Source organism: Gossypium hirsutum, chromosome D04 (assembly GCF_007990345.1).
Source record: "Gossypium hirsutum isolate 1008001.06 chromosome D04, Gossypium_hirsutum_v2.1, whole genome shotgun sequence".
Lineage (NCBI taxonomy): Eukaryota > Viridiplantae > Streptophyta > Magnoliopsida > Malvales > Malvaceae > Gossypium > Gossypium hirsutum.
In genome coordinates this window covers 43,545,235-43,566,968 of record NC_053440.1, presented here as the reverse complement: position 1 = coordinate 43,566,968, position 21,734 = coordinate 43,545,235, and the positions used below count along the sequence as shown (strand labels likewise).

At 33.4% G+C, this 21,734-nt stretch overlaps 2 protein-coding genes and 1 non-coding gene across 3 annotated transcripts; 2 read left to right on the top strand and 1 right to left on the bottom strand.

Annotated features, from left to right (window-relative positions):
- The first annotated feature begins 13,174 nt into the window (after positions 1-13,174).
- Positions 13,175-13,247, top strand: TRNAA-UGC (transfer RNA alanine (anticodon UGC)). Its single transcript has one exon. It is a non-coding gene; the product is annotated as a tRNA-Ala (tRNA).
- A 125-nt stretch (positions 13,248-13,372) lies between these two features.
- Positions 13,373-14,294, top strand: LOC107899266 (uncharacterized). The gene is made up of 2 exons (XM_016824935.2): positions 13,373-13,484; positions 13,672-14,294. Exon 2 carries the CDS (start codon positions 13,731-13,733, stop codon positions 14,292-14,294), a length of 564 nt encoding a protein of 187 aa, XP_016680424.2. The 5' UTR covers positions 13,373-13,484; positions 13,672-13,730.
- A 110-nt stretch (positions 14,295-14,404) lies between these two features.
- On the bottom strand, positions 14,405-16,065 carry LOC107899265 (protein ALUMINUM SENSITIVE 3). The gene is made up of 3 exons (XM_016824934.2): positions 15,630-16,065; positions 14,911-15,156; positions 14,405-14,839 (listed from the first exon to the last, which is right to left on the bottom strand). The coding sequence occupies exons 1-3, from the start codon at positions 15,894-15,896 to the stop codon at positions 14,525-14,527; spliced, it is 828 nt and encodes a 275-aa protein (XP_016680423.1). The 5' UTR covers positions 15,897-16,065; the 3' UTR covers positions 14,405-14,524.
- Between the last annotated feature and the right edge of the window lie 5,669 nt (positions 16,066-21,734).

Sequence of the window (21,734 nt, the reverse complement as noted above, 5' to 3'; positions counted from 1 at the left end):
AACTTAATAAAGTAATAACCAGTGAAATACTTAAGAAACTTTTAGCAATGCTTCGACGGTTCATAAACCGAGAGGTGTGATCTAAGAATAAGAAATTGGAGGGAATCAAGAGGATAGTGGAACCGATGAACTTCTCCATACAAAAATAACCAGAGAAGTAAAACTGTACCGTGAAGATTGGCGATTTCACTTTTGTTTCTCTTCCTCGCGTTTGGGAGCTTCTGATACATGCATGGATGGGGTGAAATTTATTAAATTTTATTCCATCTGTGCATGTATCAGCTTCTTTGATCTCTTCTATTGCATCGTCCTAAATGGATGAAAACAAATCATAGTTAACGAAGAAGAAAAAAGTATGGAAAGAAAGCACACATATATAGTTAGCATGCTACTCAAGCTCTTCGAAGTACTTGTATCCAATAAATGGGTATGAATATGGGGATATGACTTCTAAGATTCCTCCAAATATATGAAAAACCTTAGAAAAGTGTGTATTTTTGTGAAAAAATGATGTGAAATGCTGAACATGTATTTTTGTGACATGATAAAGTCGAAAATAAAAAACTTTGACTATGTTAACCAAATAATAGTTGAGAATTTAATAGAGGATACCACCACTTTAAACTTTTGATTTTGTTTCTTTAATAATCAACTTTTGTGATAAAAGGAAAAACACTATGAGTAGTAGAGAACAAACACCTTTGAAAACATCAACAATAGTACTACTACAAGAATACAATCACGCACCTTGATCAAGACAGCTAACAACTTGCAGCCAAGACACACACCTAAACTTACAATAAGAATAATAAAAGAAACACCAACCAAGCACTCATGACACACTAGCCATCAATTCAAAATTGCAACAATGAACTTTCAAAGTCACCAAAATTTATTTTCAAAGAGAATTCCCTTAAAAGAGCATCAGTAACAATATCCAAATCACTCCTTAAATTGCAAAACATCAGCTTCATGTAACTTTATAACCACTACCAATACCAGCGCTCCAAAATAAGTGCTTTTTAATAATAGAAAATGAAAATTAACGCAAGGCATAAACGTCAAAACAAGCACCTAAAACACTCTATAAATCGCTTCTACAATTGAGAAAAAAAACACTCATACAAAAGGAAAAACTTGGAAAGGAGTGGAGGAGTCTGTTGATGGGTAGTGTGGGAGAAGGGTCCATTGGACATGATTCACAAGCCTTTGTATCCTCTTACAAATACCCCTATTCCATTCCCACCATATAACATCAATCCACACTCATTTCCCCTCTTCTAAACCCACATTTTCACTTTATTAATATCATAATACAAGCAAAAGCACTCCCCTAGAGGTATCTTTTCAAGACCTTTGTTGGATGCTACTGCTAGCTATTTTCTCTTAAAACCAAACAACAAAAGGTAATTTGACCTATATCCATGCCTTGTAGAGATACGTGTATTTTGGTATATGCTGCTACATGCATGTTTCTTAGCAACTTGGAATTTGTTGTTTAGCTTTAGCTATTTCCTAAGTTGTTTTGTTTTGTTAAATGTGCAGATAAAAAATCCAGTACCAATTGCGTGGGTAATAATAGTTAGAGATACTTGAAATGGATAAAAATTCCATTTAGCTTAAACAGTCACTAAAAAATTACAATTTTTTCTTCAAAACAAATTCAAATACAATAAAAATAGCTAAAAAAACAATACCCAAAATCAAAATAAAGTGAAAATGAAATGCATACCTGAAATCGAATGGGAATGAGAAAATAGAAAAAAATAATCGAACGGGAAGATGAAAAAGAAATCTACCCAGAATCAAAAGAAAGTGAAAATCAAACCCTAAATTACAAATTGAAAGATACCCAAAATCGAATTGAATGGGAATGAGAAAACAGGAAAAAAAATTGATTGAAAAGATATAAAAATGAAAAAAAAATAGAAAAGATCAAATCTGATAGAAAAAATAAAGAAGAAAAATGGAAGATATAAAAAGGGAAAAAAAGAATAAGAGAAAATACCTACAATTAAACGGGAATGAGGAAATAAGATTGGGGTGTGGTGGCTTGAGGTGCTTGGTGAGGGATAATGATAAGGGGCAATAATGGCAGGTATGCTTTTTTTCTTTATTCGTTAGTGGCTATAATTGGAATTCGGTAGTGGAAGAAAGGAATGATATTCAATGTTTTGGGGGAATAGAAAGCTAAACAGATTCAGCTGTAATAGCTTATTATAATAAACCAAACATTGTATTGTGGTGGGCCCATTGAATCAGGTGGCTCATTCCATTCAACCAAACAGTCTGTAAGTTTTACCCTAACTCATTTTTCGAGCCTCGTATTTTGTCTAAACTATCTCATTGTTTGAACAGACTTAGATAGGTGGACCGATTACAATCACTTTTCTAAACATGTTGGGCAAGTGTTCACTTATAATACCATATGTTAGAGATACAGGTTAGGCCATTGGATAAACTCCATAAGATTAAACCGTATAGTTAAACCATAAATAGTTACCCACATTTCTCTAAACTACCCATGTATTTCACACACTTATGATAAGATTGAAACCTCTGCACCTCTACTGTTTACTAATTGCTCTAAACACAACCCAACGATTTACTAATTTTACCAATAATAAAGAAAGTTGAAACACTAAAATATGGTACATGATTTAATTTTTCCAATAATAAAAATAGTAAATAACAAACTTACAACATGTTTGGTTTGGTGTAATGGCTATGCCATTACAGTCCTATTCCGTGGGCCCAGCTAATCATATGTTTGGTTCAATGGAATGCCCTATTACGAGCTTATTCCATTACAGGTGTATTCCCAAAATTGGCTGCTTTCTGGAGAATTTCTATTCCCTTCCCAAAGCATCGTTTAGCTATTGTAGTTCCGTTTTACCTTCCCAACCCAAAAGCCACCTCCACCCGCTCCCTCCCAACATCAAACAGAAGCTGCCAGCAAAGTCACCTCCACTGGCTCCCGTTTCACTTTCCTCTTGGCATCTTTCGCCAACTCCACCGTTTCAGATATCTGACCCAATTGTTTTGGCAAGTGCTTCTTCACTTAATCGACGGCTATTTTCAGGTTATATGCTCTATCTTTTTTTTTTGTATTTTCTTTGATTTTTCTCTTCGTCTTTGATCTGAATTCAAAGGAAAAATGGCTTCTTTTTGTATTTTCTTTGATCTGAACATTTAAGCAGTGATTTGAATGTGATTTTTAAAAACAAAAGTTATTTTCTTGATTTTTGGTGAGAGACGTTTCTGGATTTGGTTTCCAGAAATGAGAAAGTCTATGACTTTAACATACTTCTTGTATAGAGTGAAACTCATTGTTTTTGGTTTGAATTTTGATAAAAGATTGTTTTGGTTCTGAATATTTTACATTTTCATTTGCTTGAAGTTCAAATGTTGTTATTTCTCTTATACGAAGTTCAATGGGAAGCTACTAGGTTCTCTATTTTGTTTTCTTTCTCATTTATTTGTGGTTCTCACTTCTTTGGTTTTATTTAGTGTACTGTTAATCTTAATCTTCATTTTGTTTTCCAAATGTTGAGAAATGATTGTGTTTGGATAATGTTTAGTTGCCATCTCTCTATCTCTTGTTTGAGTATTGGAGTTTAAAGAGTGATTCCTGCATTTCGTTCTGGGAATTTTTAGGTTTATAGTGTTGAAATTTAACAGCATGAAGCTAATTTATAAAGTCTATGGTGCTTTCAATGTATTTGCATTCTTTTTTGAGTTACATGTCCAATAGTCCTTTCCGTTTAAATCATGCAGAAAGATATAGATTTGTTTTTCACTTTGAAGGAGGGAGTTCAAGGAACTTTGGACTGCATTACCCTTGAATTTGGTCTGATCTGCAATCTATTGTTCTACTAAAGTTTGTCTTATTTAGATGAGGCTAAATTAATTTTTTTCCGGTCGGCACTGAAAAAATGAAGGGGGAAATGTGATAATAGTAAAAGCAAGGAAGTCTGTTGTCTTTTCAAGTGGAAAGTGTTTTCAAAGTAGGAGAAGTGATGCTCACATTTGTGATGGTTGTAGTTAGCATCTTGTTTGTTATTTTAGGTTGACTATTGGATTTCTTCAAAAACTCATCCTTTTTCCTAGATATGGAGACTTTTAGAATTGAGTTGAGTGGGAGCTGACTTTTTTGCACATTGTTTCTTCTTTTCCCTTCTTTTTAATTTTTCACTTTTCTATTCTGCAGATAGAGCTAATCCCAAGTGGAAATCTGCCTTTTGGTTTTGATCCAAGTACTTGCCGCAGTGTGTGAGTGTTTGCCTAGATTTTTTTTACTTACTTTTCCCCTTTCTCCATTTTGTTTTGTTTGTATATTGTGAGTCACTTATTTCCCCTTCTTGCTTAAGCACTTACCGTAGTCACTTCTGTGCTTATAAATGCATGAATTAGAGACACTTTCCTTCATGAGTTTGCTGATTGGATACGTTGCTATGGCCCTCTGTGCAAAATTCTAAGCTAATGGCTCTTTTAATTGATAGTTAAATGGTTTTTGGAATGTGATAGATGCTTGCATGTTCTTGCATCTTTTTAACAACTTAGAAAGTTACTTATATAGTTTTTTTTTTGAGAAACTGCAGGTATGTGGGAAACATCCATTCACAAGTGACTGAACTACTACTCCAAGAGGTTTTTGCAAGTACTGGTCCTGTTGAAGGTTGCAAGCTTATTAGAAAGGAAAATGTATTATTTTCAAGATTTTCCCTTTATGAAGCTGTGAGGGTGCACTATAATGAATATTTTATATGGAGCTTTAATTCTCTGCCTCTGGAAGGAACTTTTTTTTGAAGCAATGTAGGAATGGGATAGCAATGTTGGGTGTTGGATTTATTTTTTCTTAATCAATTTATATATATGATTTTGAATTTGGTTTTATTTAAAATATTTATTTCAATTTTAATTTTAAATTGATTTCTTCGATTTTACCTTAGTTTAATACAGTTGGAGTATTTTATTTATTATTGAAAAAATTAAAATTAAAACCACATAGATAAACTAACCAGTTTTCCTAAAAACAATTACTTTTACCTCGACTTTATTAATGGACTCTGTCATCAAAACGACAAAACACTATCAGAAGTCTATTCATTTCCTTTCGTTAAAGTAAAACTTTTTATTTATGCTTTATACCTATAAAATTATAGTAGATTGAAACCCATTAAATTCGAGATTTTTTTATCACCCCTAACTGCGTCAATTTATCGTACATTTTATATATATTGAGAGAAATTTATGCTTAAAACCTAAAATATGGAACCATCTAATTTTTAATAAATTCCCCATTTTCTTTTTGATATTGGCTTAATAAAAAATTTTGGGTCCTACAAATATATAATCTTTCATTTTTTAAATGTTTAAAATATAAAATTTTAATAATATGAGTTGGCTACTTAACTCAATTCTATTTTATATTTAAAAAATGTCATGATTTTGATAGGATAAGAAAGATAATAAATAAAGGTTCCATTTAAAAGCATGATAAAAGAATATATATAAAATAATATCATTTTATAATTATGATGTTTAAAATATGCTTTATATATATAATAGTACGAGTTTAAATTTTTTTATTTGAACTGACGAGAATATTTTTTATTTTCTATCATATTATTAAAATGATATTTAAAAATTATTAATTAAAAAGAATCTACATAAAATAAAATTTATTATAATTATAAATTTAACAAATATTGTGAAAATTATTACATATTTTAAAATACTTATAATTTAATTACATTTATTATTGAAAAAAATTAGTTAAAATGATTGTAATTGATTAAAACCTAATACTCCTAAATGAATTAGTTATTAGAGAAAGGGAATGAATGTGGTAATTTTAATCAACAATTTTTTTCTTTTTAATTATTTTAAAAATATAAAAATATTAATTAAATAAAGCTCCATATAAAAAAAATCCCAAAAAAACAGATATCCTTTCATCAAGCTGTAATGAAAAAAAGAATTGAATTTCAAGATTTTCCCTCTTCTTTTTTTCCCATTATCAAGCTGTAATGAAACAGATATCCATATAAAGAAATGAATTTCAAGTTGCAAAGATAATTTTAATTTCTATTTTTTGCTTCGTAAAGATTCTAAATTTGTATTGTTCATTTTTCTTTGATAGTGTGTTATTGCAACTTGAATTCTTTGGCTTGTTTGATTGCTTCCTCCACCCACAGTTGAGCGTCTTGTATTCACTAAATTACTATAAGTTCTTTGGCAATTAAATTATTTAATTTAATTTTACTATTATTGAAATTAGTATTGGAGAAATGTGACCCTTTTACTACGATTTGAAGATATATAACAATTTAATATCTTGCAGTAAGGGCTCGTCTGCCTTTAATAGGACAAAGTGTGAGGAGTAAAAGAATTGGTATTGCATTGACAATATGGTTGCAAATCTATAGAGTTGCGAGTTGGTTCTTACTTAAATTGGGTGCCATCCATAGCCTACATACTTATAGACCAAGGAACATGCTTGTTGATGAGTAAGTGACAATGTTTTTACATATCATTTCCCATCATCTTAAAAATCGAGTTATCAAGCATCACTTTAGTAGGTCCGGAGAAACTGTTAGCAGATCATTTCACAATATTTTAAATGCTGTCATACGTTTGCAAGATGTGTTATTTAAAAAGGCAGAGCCAATTACAGCTAATTCTACTGACCCAAGATGGAAATGGTTTAAGGTATTGGAGTGAGTTCTATATATAGCTTCTACATAATTTAGTTGATTTAGATTTAAATATAGTATCCTAACTCAACGTTTTATACATGTGATATAGAATTGCTTAGGTGCTTTAGATGGAACCCACATCAAGATTAGGGTTCCAACAGTTGATAAACCTAGATATCGAACGCGAAAAGGTGACATAGCAAATGTTAGGTGTTTGTACACCTGATATGCAATTTGTATATGTTCTTCCTGGTTGGAAAGGTTCTGTTGCTGATGGACGGGTTCTTTGAGATGCCATTAGTGGAAAACATGGACTAAAAGTTCCTCATGGTAAAGTACAAAATTAGAGGACTTTGAATTATTCTTTAAGATCAAACATTATTGGGGAATTAATCATTTTATAAATTTTTTTTATAGGTTGTTATTATCTAGTTGATGTTGGATACACAAATTGTGAGGGATTTCTTGCACCTTTTAAAGGACAACGATATCATTTGAATGAGTGGCATCAGGGTTATCAGCCAAGTACTCCGGAAGAATTTTTTAATATGAAACATGCCTCAGCACGTAATGTTATTGAAAGATGCTTTGGGTTATTAAAATATAGATGGGGAATACTTAGGAGTCCATCATTCTATCCTGTAAGGGTGCACAATAGAATCATTATTGCATGTTGTTTGCTTTATAATTTTATTCGAACCCATATGAGTATTGATCCTATTGAAGTGGATTTGGGAGAAGGATTACCTAGTAATGTGGTAGATGACGATGAATCGAATATCATAAATATTCATCCATCGGATGCATAGGCTACTTAGAGGATGGAACTAGCTTACCAAATGTTCGATGAATGGCAAGCATCTAGAAATTAGTTAGGTTTAGGGACAAAATGAGTTTGAGTTAATTTGTTTATGTTATTTTGTGTATCTAGTTTGTCAAACTTTGGTGGTGTTTGAATTGTTTTTTGTATTGTACTAAACTTGTTGAATTATAATTTAATTTCTTTTCATTCATCATGTGTTATAATATTATAAAGTGTTGAGCTTTTGATTCATGATATTGAACTTAATTTTAATTTTATAAAGTGTTCACCTTTTGATTCATGATATTAAACTTAATTTTAATTTGTTTTTTTCTTAAGATAATTATGTCAGATGTTTCAGAATCAAATGTTTCTTCCCAAACTTCTCGAGGAACCAAAAGAAATGGGTTCCAGAAGAAAATGTAGCGTTGGTTTCCTGTATATTGGATTTGCACAATGTTGGAACCTTTAATGTTGATACGAGGTTCAAAGCCGGTTATTTAAACGAGTTGGAAAAAATGTTAGAAAAGGCTTTACCCAATGCAATGTTGAAGGCTAGACCTAATATTGAATCGAGGATTAGGCTACTGAAAAGGGATTGGTCAATTGTGTATGACATGCTTAATGGTCAAAACAATAGTGGTTTTGGTTGGGATGAGCATAGGCAGTTCGTTGTTGCTGAAGATGCGGTTTGGAACTCTTATTTAAATGTAAGAATTATTTCAAGTCTTTATTATCTTATTTTTACCAAACTTATAACTAATATGAATTTCTCATTTTTATAAAGTCATAAAGAAGCCGGTCAATTTAGACATCGTAGTTTCCCTTACTACGACCAACTTACTGTCATCTACGCAAGAGATCGAGCAACTGGGCAAGATGCTCAAATAGCCGCTGATGTTATTGAAGAAATAAATGTTCAGGATGTACCTACTACAGATATTAATGAAAAAAGAAATGAATTCTATGACTATGAAGCTGATGTCTCTTTGGATGATATGGATGTTTCTGCTACAGCACCGCAACCAGATAGAAACCCAGGGGGTTCCACATCTTCAAAGAAGAAAAAAAAGAATTCTGATGCAAGTGATCATATTTCTTCTTCATTTCATGATGCTGCCACATTATTAGAGGAAAACATGCGGGCCATTGGCGAACAAATTAGTAGGAGTATTGCCTCTGATGTGGTAGTTCAACAAAAGTCAGAAGAATTTCAGATCATCCAAGAAAAAGCTACAAATTTATATCCAACCTTGTGTGAAATAGAAGGTTTAACTGTGGATGAGTGCTATCGAGCATTGAGCAAAATTCCAGATCGTCCAACTCAAATGCTCGTTTTCTTTAGTTTATCTTTTGATGTGCGGTTGGAATGGATCAGAATATTTCTTGCTGACCATTAAAAATCATGGTTCTGTTAATGATATTTTCGTAACTTTTTCTGTTTGTAATATTTGGGATGGTATGTCATTACAATGTTCTAACTTTTTGATGTTGTAAAACTGTATAACATATGGATTATGACGTAGAATTTCATGATTTTCATGTAACATTTTGTTAATATATGAATATTATGTTTATGCAAAATATAATTCTCAAGTTATTTATTACTGCTAATATTTTTTTATTGTAGAATAATTAAATTATTTGTTTCACTAATGATATTTTAGCACATTAAATATGTATTGCAGTTTAAAAATAATAAAGTAGATTATACATTATTTTTTATAGTATTATATATTATGACTTTAGTAAATTCATATAAGAATAATTATATTGAATTTTATTAAATTATATATTATTATTAAATTATATTTAATAATAATTATTTTAAATTATATTTTATAGTATTATATATTATGATTTTAGTAAATTCATATAAGAATATTTAATATTAAGAATTTTATTAAATTATATATTTTTATTAAATTATATTTAATAATAATTATGTTAAAATATGATTAAATTATTTATTATTTATATTAATAATCTTATTAAAATTTAATAACAATAACAATAACAATAATCATCTACCTAAAAAAAATTTTGATAAGGGTATTCTAGTCATTTTAGTTTTTTTCCTTATGTTATTACAACATCATTCCATTCAACCAAACACAAGAATACTATTACAGTTCTATTCCATTCCATTCAACCAAACAATTGAATTACTATTACACCTCTATTCCATTACAGCGAACCAAACGTGCCCTTAATACCTACACTATTTTGAAAGTCTTGTAATAGCTACTTTCTCCATTTTCTTCTTCTTTTTCTTTAGTGCACACTTTCGTTTTGCAAATGTTACCTCTTTTGTTATTCTATTGAATGACAAACGGATATTTTTAAGATTTAGAAAGTCTTCTCTTCCTTCTTAAGATAAATGTGAACAAAATTAATAATTACTAATTCAAAAATACTAAAACAAAATACATCTTCCTAATTCCTAAATGAGAACAAATAATAACTGTCGAAACCGTTTTTTTAAAAACAAAAAATTTAGTTGTCAACTTTAAAAAACAAAACTGGAGTCGCCACCGATCCTTTATTAAGGTGTGATCGGGTCACCTTAAAAATGATTTTGGTCTACGAATTTTGAGAAAACGAGTTCGGGAGTCGGTTACGCACGAGGAAGGGTTAGCACCCTCGTGACGCCCAAAATCGGTACCAAATTGATCATTTAATGTCTTAGTGTCGAAGGTTAAAAAGATTTTAAAAACAGCTTGAATGATGGAATTTGAAAAAAGATAATCAATTGTTCAGGTCATGTAAAGAAATCGAGTCCCAATACGTTAGGGTACAATTCCTCATAATCCCCGAACTTTGAATATCACTTTTATTTTATGCGAAAATCATGCATTTTGAATAAAGAATATTCTCGGCCTTTTAAGATTGACAAAGAAAATCAGAACCCAATGCGTTAGGGTGCAACAAGTTAAGTTCCCAAAAATGATTTTTATACTTATGCATTTTGAATAAAGAATATTCTCGGCCTTTTAAGATTGACAAAGAAAATCAGAACTCAATACGTTAGGGCTCAATTTCCCTCAAAAATCCCAAACTTCGAATAATGCTTTTATTCAAAAAGAAAAACATTTGAATCAAGAAAATAACTTTGATATATGGTTAAAACCAAAATATATTTTCAAAAGGGTATGTTGAAAAGTTAATGTACAATATGAAACAAATACTTTAATTTAAAACATATATGAATAAATATTTACAAATATACATATACAAGTACAATCTACAAGTAAATTTGAAAATATGTGTACGCATATATTTAACACACATACGATAATACATATAAAAAGATGGAATGCAATATATATAAAAATGCATGTATATATGTATATGAGAATTGTGTAAATAAAGTAAAAATATAAAAATATGTACAATATGTAAATAAAATAATGGAGTATATATAAAATAATATAATAATTTAAAAAACCAAAAAATATATATATTTATACTATAGAAAATGAATGTATTAAAATATGTATTAAAATATGTAGGTATGCATATATACACACGTTTGTAAAAAAAATCTATGAAGGATAATATAAAAAATACGTATATTCATATTTACAAAAGTAAAAAAAATGTTTGTATATACAAAAATATATGTATGTATTAAAAGCTTTTAAAAAAATGTATGTATATGTATTACTTTAAAAAAACATGCCTATGTATATATAGTAGTAGTAATAATAATAATAATAATAATGATAATAATAATAATAATAATAATAATAAAATGGGGACTAAATCAAAATTAAACAGAATTTTAAGGTCAAACTTAAAAATAAAAAAACAAAAAAAACTAAATCATATTGCGCATGAAAGGGGAAGGACCAAAGAAAGAAATATCCCCGCGCTGGCAAAACGGCGCCGTTCCAGTGGGCGCATGCACATGGTTCCTGGACCAGATTGAAACATGAAAGAAATTTCGTGGCTAAATTGTAAATGCGTAAAGTACTGCATTTAAATCAAGAATAAAAACAGGGGACCAAAAGTGGAAATTTCCCATTCAGGGCCAGAACGCGCGGATCCTCCCCCTCGGGTCAGGTCACCGCGCAAGTCTGGCCACTTTAAACGGCGCCATTTTACCTTTTGTTTTAAATTAAATTAAAAAAATAGAGAAAGAATTAGGGAAAAATCTGTTTTCCATTTCCCTAAAGCAGACTGCTTCTTTAGGGTTTTATCAACCCTTCAGCGTCGCTATTTTCAAGAACCCCTACGACCTCAATCGCCGTCCTAGCCTCCGATCGTGACGGAGAATGGAGCAGAACGCGATAAGACCGGGTAAGTCTTCCTTCTCCCCTTTTATTCCCGTTAAGAAACAAAATAAGAAAAAATAAATAAATAAATAAAACTGGATTCACCTTCGAAAAACAAAAAAATCATTGTATTCACAGTGTTTCTCTCTATTTTCGTCTCCTTTTTTACACTCAAAAGTCTCCCCCCCCCCCATTTACACTGAAATTATTGGCCTTTTATAGCCGAAAATGGAAAAGAAAAACAAATCCAAATAAATCTATTCGGTTGTTTGTTGGCCCGATTTTGCTCTTCTCTTTCGCTTGTTGCAGGTACGTGCTTGAGGAGTGGCGTTTGCGGAGGTGTGGCGTGCGTAAAGGGCAGTAGTTGCGGCGCAAGCTGCTCTAGGGTTTCTGATTTGGCTGAAAATTGGTTAAGCTTTAGGCTTGTTGGGCTGTCATTATTTTGGGCCTGTAATTAGGGTTAATTTTTTTTGGGCCCGGGCATATTTGGGCTTGTACAAAACCTTATAAATTTCTTCCCCTTCTCCTTCAGTTGATATCAAGAGAAAATGAAAATGGCTAGGAATAAATATATTCCTTCTTCCTTAGTGATATTTTCTTCTTCTAGAAGCAAAATATATTATGTTCATCCATTGATGAGCCTTCTCTTTATTTATTGAGAGCTTCCTTTCTTTCCCAAATATCAAGAGTTGCATCAAAGAGGAAAAACATAAACATGGAGCCAAATGATTTCTTCTCTACATTTCCATTTTAGGTGGTTATAACTAATTCAAGCAATACAAAATTTGAAGGGAGTTTATTATTGACATCATCAAGGGTTGACAGAACTTCATTTTACTCACTTTTGATCTGACAATTAAAAACATTATCTACACATGATTTGCATAGAATTGTTCACTTGAAAGTTGACACCACGTCGTAAACTCTATATACACCTCGACACTTTCACTTGACTTACAATGCCATTGTCAATATCCACAAAAATAGACAATGTTAACAATTAAATCAACATTATTAAATTTGAAAAAAATACAAAGAATTAGGACTAAATTTTAAAATTCACACATGTGCATAAACCTTTGGCGCATATATATATATATTGGCGTTCACTTTTCTCCATTTCATTGTAATGTACACAAACAGTACGGTAGATATGCGCACCACATGATTGCATTCTATCCTATTCTATCTCGTGTGGACTGCTTGTCTATTTAGTGTTGCTGGCCATGCAATGTGTAGGATATGAAAATGGCAAAAGCAACCAAATACTTTATCTCCTTCATTTTGAAAGCATTCTGTTCCAGCATCACCTAAACCGGGTGGCTTTCACATTCTTCCATAATGTATTACCTTAATATAGTTTTATTATTATAGTTCTATCTCATTAAAGCAAAGGGGATGTAGCTCAAATGGTAGAGCGCTCGCTTTGCATGCGAGAGGCACGGGGTTCGATCCCCCGCATCTCCATCTCTTTTTATTTCTGTTTTGATGGCAACATATTACTACCAAATTTGACAGACCAAATTTTGTTCTTACATGGAGTTTAGTTTTATTTAGGTCAGAAATCATTCAGAGCCAGGAGAATGATTTTCCCTTCTTTCTTCCTCTTTTTTCTTTTTTTTTCAATTCAATATTTGTGTTGTTTGAGTAGCAGAGAATATAAGAAAGACACTTTCCTAGCAAAGTCTCTGGATTTTCGTGATGGTAAGTTTTGCATAAGATGCTCTGGTGAGTGATGAACCGACTCTCATCTTCCTTTAAAAAATTTGGTTCGATTCAACAAAGCTTTACCATGGCGAATCTCAATCTCCCTCCAGTTTTAAAGATAGTGTTCATTATCATACATTGTGCAACCCCTCACTTTCTTCTTTTTGCTTTATTTTCAAAACAGAACCGCTTCTGTCTCTTACACTCTCCATTTTTGGAAGGACTGCAAATCCTTTCGTACCCATGAACCACTCGAGTTTTGACATTTCAGAAGCACAAGTCATTGATAATTACAGTTCTTGGTTTAATAGCAAAAATGGTTTTACTGGCACTGGTGAAGAATCGGCTTCCTTGTTCCATATGCCCCACCTTTATCCCGTTCCCGATCTACCACAAGACACAGCTTATCAGGTACAGCATGGGAAGCTTTCTGAATATGATTCTTGCTTTAGGGGCTACTGGGGAGACGATTTCTTCTCTTGTAAGTACACTACAGATGATGATGATGATGATGATGATGGATGCAACGACACCAGGGCAAGGACCAAACACGAAGACTCAAACCAAAGTGAAGACCAGTACCGAAGTTATACCAGTTACTGTGAGGGTGAATTTGGTCAGCCTGACTGTAATTATTATAACCCTTGGTCTTACAAACTATTTTGTGAAGATGATGATTCCGACAGCCAATATAATGGAGATGAAACAAGTTCCACATATGGCCACCACATGGACGACGTGGGACTTTTCGAAGGCATCTTTGGTTCTTTCCCTTGTTTACGACAATATGCAGGGATAAACCAGTGAACACAGTAGAAACTTTACCAGCAAGTAAGCATGCAACTCTGTTCTATGATTGTTTGCACCACTTACCATTAATAGATTCAGTTTTAGTAGTTTAATCTTAATCTTGGTTGTAACAAAAGCTGGTGCTTCCGAAATTTAATCATATCAAAGAAAAAAAACATGTAGGTTACATATATTTTACAACTTCTCATAGCAAAAGAGAAGTGAGAATTATTGAAAATCGAAACTCATCAATCTGAAGAGAAAACTTTTGTCTCCAACTGGTATGCTTTAGTAAAGAAAGCAGGCCAACAGAGGTAAGTTGACATGATGCTGCTAACTGTAGAGGCACCAATTAGCATGTTCATCACAACAATCTGCAGTTGAATTGCCTCTAATGGCGAAGCGCCTCCCATTATGAGGCCCGTCATTGCCCCTGGAAGTGAGATAAGACCCACCGTTTTGGCATTGTCCAACACCGGAGAGAGCGAAATCACCAGAGCCCTTTTCACTTGTTCTAGTGTCGCTTGACGTGGAGTTGCCCCGAGCGCCAAAGCAGTCTCCACCTGTGGAAAGTGATGCAAACTCGTTAACAGAGTGCTTGGAAAACAACCATTGACAGGTTTTTAGAACTTACAAGGCTCATTTGTAACTTGATATCATCTCGAAGCCTTTTCATGGTGACTCCGGTTACTGTCATAGCATTTCCGACCATCATACCGGCGACGGGGATAATGTATCTCGGAGTGAAAGGGAAAACATTGAGTACAACAAGAACAAACATGGTGAGTGTTGTGCCAGCCAGGATAGATACTCCAGCAACATACTTCCCTCGGGGAACATGTTTGGCACGTTGCCCTGCTGTATATCCAGCAACTGAAACCTGAAATCCATGTTTCCAAGCACCCCTTAGCGTGGACTTTTGAGATTTTGACAGAATCAAAACTTGAAGAAACTATCCAAACTCCTAATATTGATGGTGCAATTTAGAAGCAATCAAGAATTTACTCAGAAAGAGACTTGAACCTGAAATCCCAAACATTTGGATTATTCTGTGTTTGGTCATATCAGACAAACTAAACTGTATACATAAAACTATGTGACCAATTTTAAATAAGAAATAAACATTTCGATGTGATAGAAACACCCCATAAGCATACTATCTAATGCTCAAATCCCAAAAGAAAGGCAGTCAGAAAACCAAGAATTCTGCAGATTTTGTAATATGATCAATAAAGCAAGGCAAAGGCAGTAAATTTAACATTCAAATCTCACACTTGACAGTGCCCTAAAAATTGAATTGACTTGCTGTAAGTCAAAAAGAGATGACCCTGATCTAAAAGTTAAAAGACAAACCATGAAAAGGTAGGCAAGAACGATCCAGCCACTGTTGTCCTGGTTAAATATGAACTGAAGAACAAACCCAATAATAGAAAGCTGAAGAAAAGCTCTGAAAATGGAATAAATCATCTCTTTTTCCAAGCCCAGGTTTTGCATGAAAGACAAGAGCACGGCTAAGAGGACGACGGTAAGGGCAGCCACTGGCTTCACCATGCCTTTTAGGAACTCAAACAACCAATCCCAGTCCATTGAGAGATGAAAGTGAGAGTTAAAATCCAGCATGTTGATGATAAGAGCTTTCCTTTTGGGGGGTTTTGTGGTGGAAAAGTAGAAGAAAGAAAGGAGAAGGTACCTCCCCCTGATGGGAAAGCTTGGGTGTTGAGACAACTCGTGGAGATACTATTCGAGCGGTTTGTAATTACAAAAAGTTAAGCAAAACTACAAACGAATATTTATGATGAAGACGTTAATTCTTCTGTTATTTCTTCTTCTTTTTTATGCTTTGGCGCAACTAACGAGGATAGTACCACCAAAATTAAAATCAAATTTTATTTTTTAATTCAAATTAATAGTTAAATTATTCATTTTGTCTAAAAAAATGTAACTTTCAACGTGTTATATTGTTATTATTCGATTAGGAAAAATTTTATTATTTTTTTCAATTTAAAATTATTAATATTATTTTATTTTATTAATTCAGTTTATTATAATGTTATTGTTTTGTTACGTGATTAATAAATAAAATTTTTATTATTATTCTAGAATGTTACACTAGTGAATTTAACAAAAGAATTTTAATGAATAAACCAAAATTTTGAAATTTGAGGACTAAATTCTAAATGTGCTAATAGTACACGGAGTTGGAGCATATTTTAACTTATTATATGACCATTCAAACTTTGGCTAGGTTGGTAAAGGCTAAGACATTAACAGGGGTAGAGGTGTTCATGGGTCAGGTCGAGTCGGGTTTGGGTTGAGTCAATGTAATGTAACTATATCAATTTTTCAAGCTTAGGCCTAATCCTAAAAATGGATGTATTTTTTGTCCAAGCCTGGCCCAATTTATGAAAAGTAAACTTGGGTTCGACCCGACCTGCCCATATTTAAAATTTTTAGATTAATATTTATTTAAAAATATTTTTAAAAAATATAATATACTAAATGCACTAAAAAACACTAAAATAAAAGCTCGCTAAAATAGCTAATTTTTTATTATTAATTTTTTATGTTTATATATTTAACTCGAAGATCGGATTTTGGAGACGTACATAAAAAATTTAAGCGAATATGCACCTGAGGTCATTCATGGATACTTGCGAGATGTAGGCTTTTTGTACGTGGCTCGCGTGCTCGAGGGGACTAAATTAGATCCCCCATTTATCAGTGATTTGGTCGAGAGATGAAGACAGGAGACATACATGTTCCATCTTCCCTACGGTGAGTGTACAATTAGACTCGAGGACGTCAATTTACAACTCGGTCTACCGATCAACGAGGATGTCATTACGGGGTTAGTTATTAGTTCCAATTGGAGTGCAACATGAGTGCAACTACTAGGGAATGTACCGAACAAGTTTAGGGGAGTTGGATCGAGATGAGATGGTTGGAGGACAACTTCCAAACTATCGAGGCTTTAGCTAGCAACGTTGAAAAGGAACAATTCACGATGCATTTATCTTGAGGTTGATCGAGGGTCTCCTAATGCCAAACGAATCTTGCAATCTAGTACATTTAAGATGGCTACTACTACTAGTCGACTTGAAAGAATCAGGATGGCTTAGTTGGGGATCAACGGTGTTGACGACATTGTACCAAGAAATGTGTCGAGCAACGATACCAGATAAAGCTAAAATCAGTGGTTGCATGCTCCTTCTCCAATCGTGGGCATGGTATCAATTACCATTTTTATGCCCCCGAGTAGAATTCCCTTACAAATTCCCACTCGTCATATGGTAAAATTAGTTCCACAATATCATTACCGTTTTTATTTTTCATTGTTGTAATTTTGAAATAACATATTATTTGAATAGGTGGAACAACCTTGCAAGACACAGTGGTATACCAACTGAGCTCGAGGATATCCGGTTGACTCAAGACCAAGAAACCCAAGAGGAGGTTAGTTTATGAATTTCAAAGTTAAATAATATGTATTTTAACACTTGAAATTAAATATTAAGCACATTCTAAAAATTATAAATTCGTAATGTGATTTGTATGGATGCCATATGCAGATATGCTAATTTAAGAATATGTCATGACCAAATTTTTGGCCAATCGCAACATCTGAAACGTCAAAGTGTCATTGGTCGTTTTTGCAACAGTCAAGATGCACGAATTCGACTAAGTCATGCGACAGCTCGAGTGTATGCAACGTATTTTTCCACCACCTCGGGATCTCGATCACTTTGCTCTAGATCGACTTGCGAGGGGAGACTCGAGGAAGATTGGCTAACATTCCACAAAAAGTATATCGAGATGTAGGAGTGTTGGTACGATTTCTTGACAACGTATGAACCATTTCTTACACTGGAGTTAGTGATGTATCAATTACATGGATTGGTTTAGGCATAAAAACAAGTCGTATCTACTGCTGGCTTTGATAGGAGTAGGCAAGTTGTTGTAGGAGGCTAAGATGAAGGCCTATCAATCCTAGGTCGGGAGATGGAGACGCGACAGGACTAAAATCTGTTCCATCTACATCGGAGGACCCGAATGTCGTGCAACCTCCAAGTCAGTGTGGTTAATTTATTTTTACTTCTAACCTAGTTTTTTTTGTCACAACTATCACAACATGCATACTCATTCTCTGCATCATCACCTCAGTTCCGGTTTATTTTACACAACCACCAGAACACGCCCCATCATTCCCTACATCAACACCTTCTCCAAGGATATATTATGCACAACTACCACCCACCATGTCATATTACATGTTGATCCCTCAAACAATACTGACGCATTCAGTATCACCTTTAATTCCCACATTCTATCCACAATCGGGCAATGTGACACCATATAGTGGTCTGTCAATAGTGTCGCAAACACCCCCAGCATCAATGTTCTATCGAGGTGGGTCTTCCTTGCAATCATAGACACCTAGGGGGATCCACGATAGGTGACTAGGACACGACCGCAATCAACTATAGAGGAAAGAGACAAAGTCAGCGATCAACCCCGACGTGCACATCAAGGTGAAGTCGAAGTCGAAGTCGATGAAAAGTCATCAAACCAAATAGTGCAACGGAACCTTAGGCGTACCCGACACCCACCCAGTTGTGGCACACATTCGAGATGCCCATGATTATGTTACTTTGTAATTCTTTATATACTTTGTTTTATAGCCGAAATGTACACTTATTTATAATGTACGGAACAATCTTATTAAATTGGTTTGATTTGTACACAATCAAGTTGTGAGTTTGAAATTTACAATTATTTATGTTACTTTTTCATGTAAGTTTTTCTTCACCCATTTGTTAAGTACAATATTTTTAGAAAACAAAGAATTGAATTGAATTGAATTTTACAATTCGAATAATTCGAATAATAGATTTTATATATATAAATTCTAAAAATTTCAAAAAAACATATATAAAGAAAGTTAAACAATTAAAAACTTTCTATAATAATAATTTTGGGGACCTAACTAAGTTAATTAACAATTCAAGTTTATCATACTCAAACATTTTATTTTATATTATTTTGCATTGAAAAATTTTCAAATATATATGGTTTCAAATTTATGTGCTCTAACATGAAATTAGTTATGCTGGCATAAGATTTAAATTTGACATGTTTAATTTTTTAATATAACCCGAACAATTTCACTCGATTCAATTTAACTCAAATTTCATTTCACTCAACTCGATTCAGAAAAATTTTAAGTCCAGTTCTACACATGCGATTTCTACATTTTCCTCAATCAAGTTTACCTTAGGAATCCCAAATTACAAGGGCTCAAAAGCAATCAAGCTGGGGTGGTTGAAATGGTAAGAGAGAAAATGCCCCCTTGTTTCCAAGCCCTACAACCTAGGATTCTGGAGATAAATTTTTCCCTTTATACCCCGCCCCATCCCCTATATAAATGCTCATTCTTCATCACCTACTCACCACATTTCAATCTCCTCTAAATTATTTTGTTATTCTTCTTACATGTTGAAATTTTTGGGTTTAAAGATTTATTTCTCTCTCGCTTTGAGGGAGATGTAGTCATAGTTTTAAGTTTTGTTTGGGTTCACGGTGATGTTATGGAACACGAAAACCTACAAATTTCACTTGTCGTGTGAGTATAGGGTCATCACCTCAGAAGCCGAGATCGATTTGCATCTCGAGGTCCTAATTGGCGGTGATTACACCATCTCGGGTTGAAGTGTAACTAAGGCTTCAAGTTTACAAAAGTTATGTTGTCAAGGGATGGAACATAAATGGGGTCATAGTTGACGGTGCTAATGAGGGGCACGACAACGAGTCTTCTCGTAAAAAGAGCATGTTTCACAAAACTCAAACATAGGTGCGAGGAAGGAAAACACAATGGGCCTTCCAGTATAATCAAGTTATTCGTGTTGTCCATCTCTACCGAAGGCGATGACCTTGTTAGTATAACCTATTACTCCTCAATGCTGTTACAGGTTATAATAATGGGGTCACGACCTTCGTCGGTGGTGGATAAGATGCATTATTTGATTGTACTAAAACACTAGTGCGTAAAGCCCATAACTTATCAACATGCATCATACGTCTAGACAAGTTCCCAAATATAGGTAAAAATTAGGTACAAATCTCCAGAATGAAATTCTAGTTTTTCCTGGAAGATGTAAAGCCCATAGTTTTGTAAATAGCTTTGTAAGTAAATTAGGCAGACATGGCTGTGAAATCTCAAAATGTTATTCTTGGTCAAGCAGCAACTTGTAACCACTCTTTGGAGAATACTCACCCGATCCTTCATAATGCCACACCAACATATCTGGAGAGCCTGTTCATGCTAGTGGAATTGCCAGCACCTTCTCAACTTGATTACTCTCAAGAATGGCCCTAACGCGATCTTCCATCTAGATACAAGTGTCAAAATTAATGAGTTGAGGGACAATAGTAAACCTAATATCAATGTTTTAACATTGTATTGATTCGATTTTGATTTTCCAAAATCGAAACCAACCTAACTTATTCGTTTTACCCAACCTTTCAAATTGACCTACAATTGAATTATTAAAACTGACTTGAAAAAATTGAAACCAACAAATTCGATCAATTTAATCAATTTGACCCAACTTTTGCACACCCCTGCCCTTATGCACCATTTTGTATGGCATTAACGCGTTCAACATATCCAAATCTTTTATCAGCGACATGATGGACTTAACTTAGCTTGAATGATGGCAAAAGATAAATTGACAAATTATCAAATGATTAATGCACTAATAAGTACTGTAATTGCCCAAATTTGTCCAGCCCAAATGATAAACAAAAATTAAAAAAAAAACAAATAAAAATTAAAAGTTCAACTTTAAGGTCCATTTACATCCAGCCCAATAACAACTAATCCATTTAGCCCAAAACCCAAACTACAAAATAGCCCAAACCCGAAAACACAACCTATCTCCCTGAAGTTGTAGTTGAGCGGATTAAAGTCGATAATCCTATCTCCCTGAAGTTGTAGTGGAGCGGATTAAAGTAATAGATATTATCTCTCTGAAGTTGCAGTAGAGCAGATCGCATCAAGTCTTGCCAACTATAGATAGCAAATTTTGTTCCTTTTAGAAGCTACGAGTTACAAATCCTATCTCCCCGACGTTGCAGTGGAGTGAATCGAAGCACCAATTCCTATACCTCTGAAAATGCAGTAGGATGGAATGAGGCTACTTGAAGAAGAACACCAAGATCCCGTATGGCCAGGAAAATTTGGCCTTATTAAAGTCTTTCCTCCATTCCCGTTACACGACAATGAGCAAAGAGGGGCACCTGTAATAGCCCAAATTTTCCCGGCCTAAATGATAAACACAAATTAAAAAAAAAACAAATGAAAATTAAAAGTCCATTTTTAAGGTCCATTTACATCCAGCCCAATAACAACTAACCTGTTTAGCCCAAAACCCAACTACAAAATAGCCCAAACCCGAATAC

What these genes read in the sequence shown, in the direction of transcription:
- LOC107899266 (XM_016824935.2), top strand. Translation starts at nt 13,731, where the DNA reads ATGAACCACTCGAGTTTTGACATTTCAGAAGCACAAGTCATTGATAAT.
- LOC107899265 (XM_016824934.2), bottom strand. Translation starts at nt 15,896, where the DNA reads ATGCTGGATTTTAACTCTCACTTTCATCTCTCAATGGACTGGGATTGG. An exon ending in TTCTTGCCTACCTTTTCATG is followed by an intron (nt 15,157 to 15,629) that starts GTTTGTCTTTTA and finishes CATGGATTTCAG; the next exon opens with GTTTCAGTTGCTGGATATAC. An exon ending in TCAAGTTACAAATGAGCCTT is followed by an intron (nt 14,840 to 14,910) that starts GTAAGTTCTAAA and finishes CACTTTCCACAG; the next exon opens with GTGGAGACTGCTTTGGCGCT.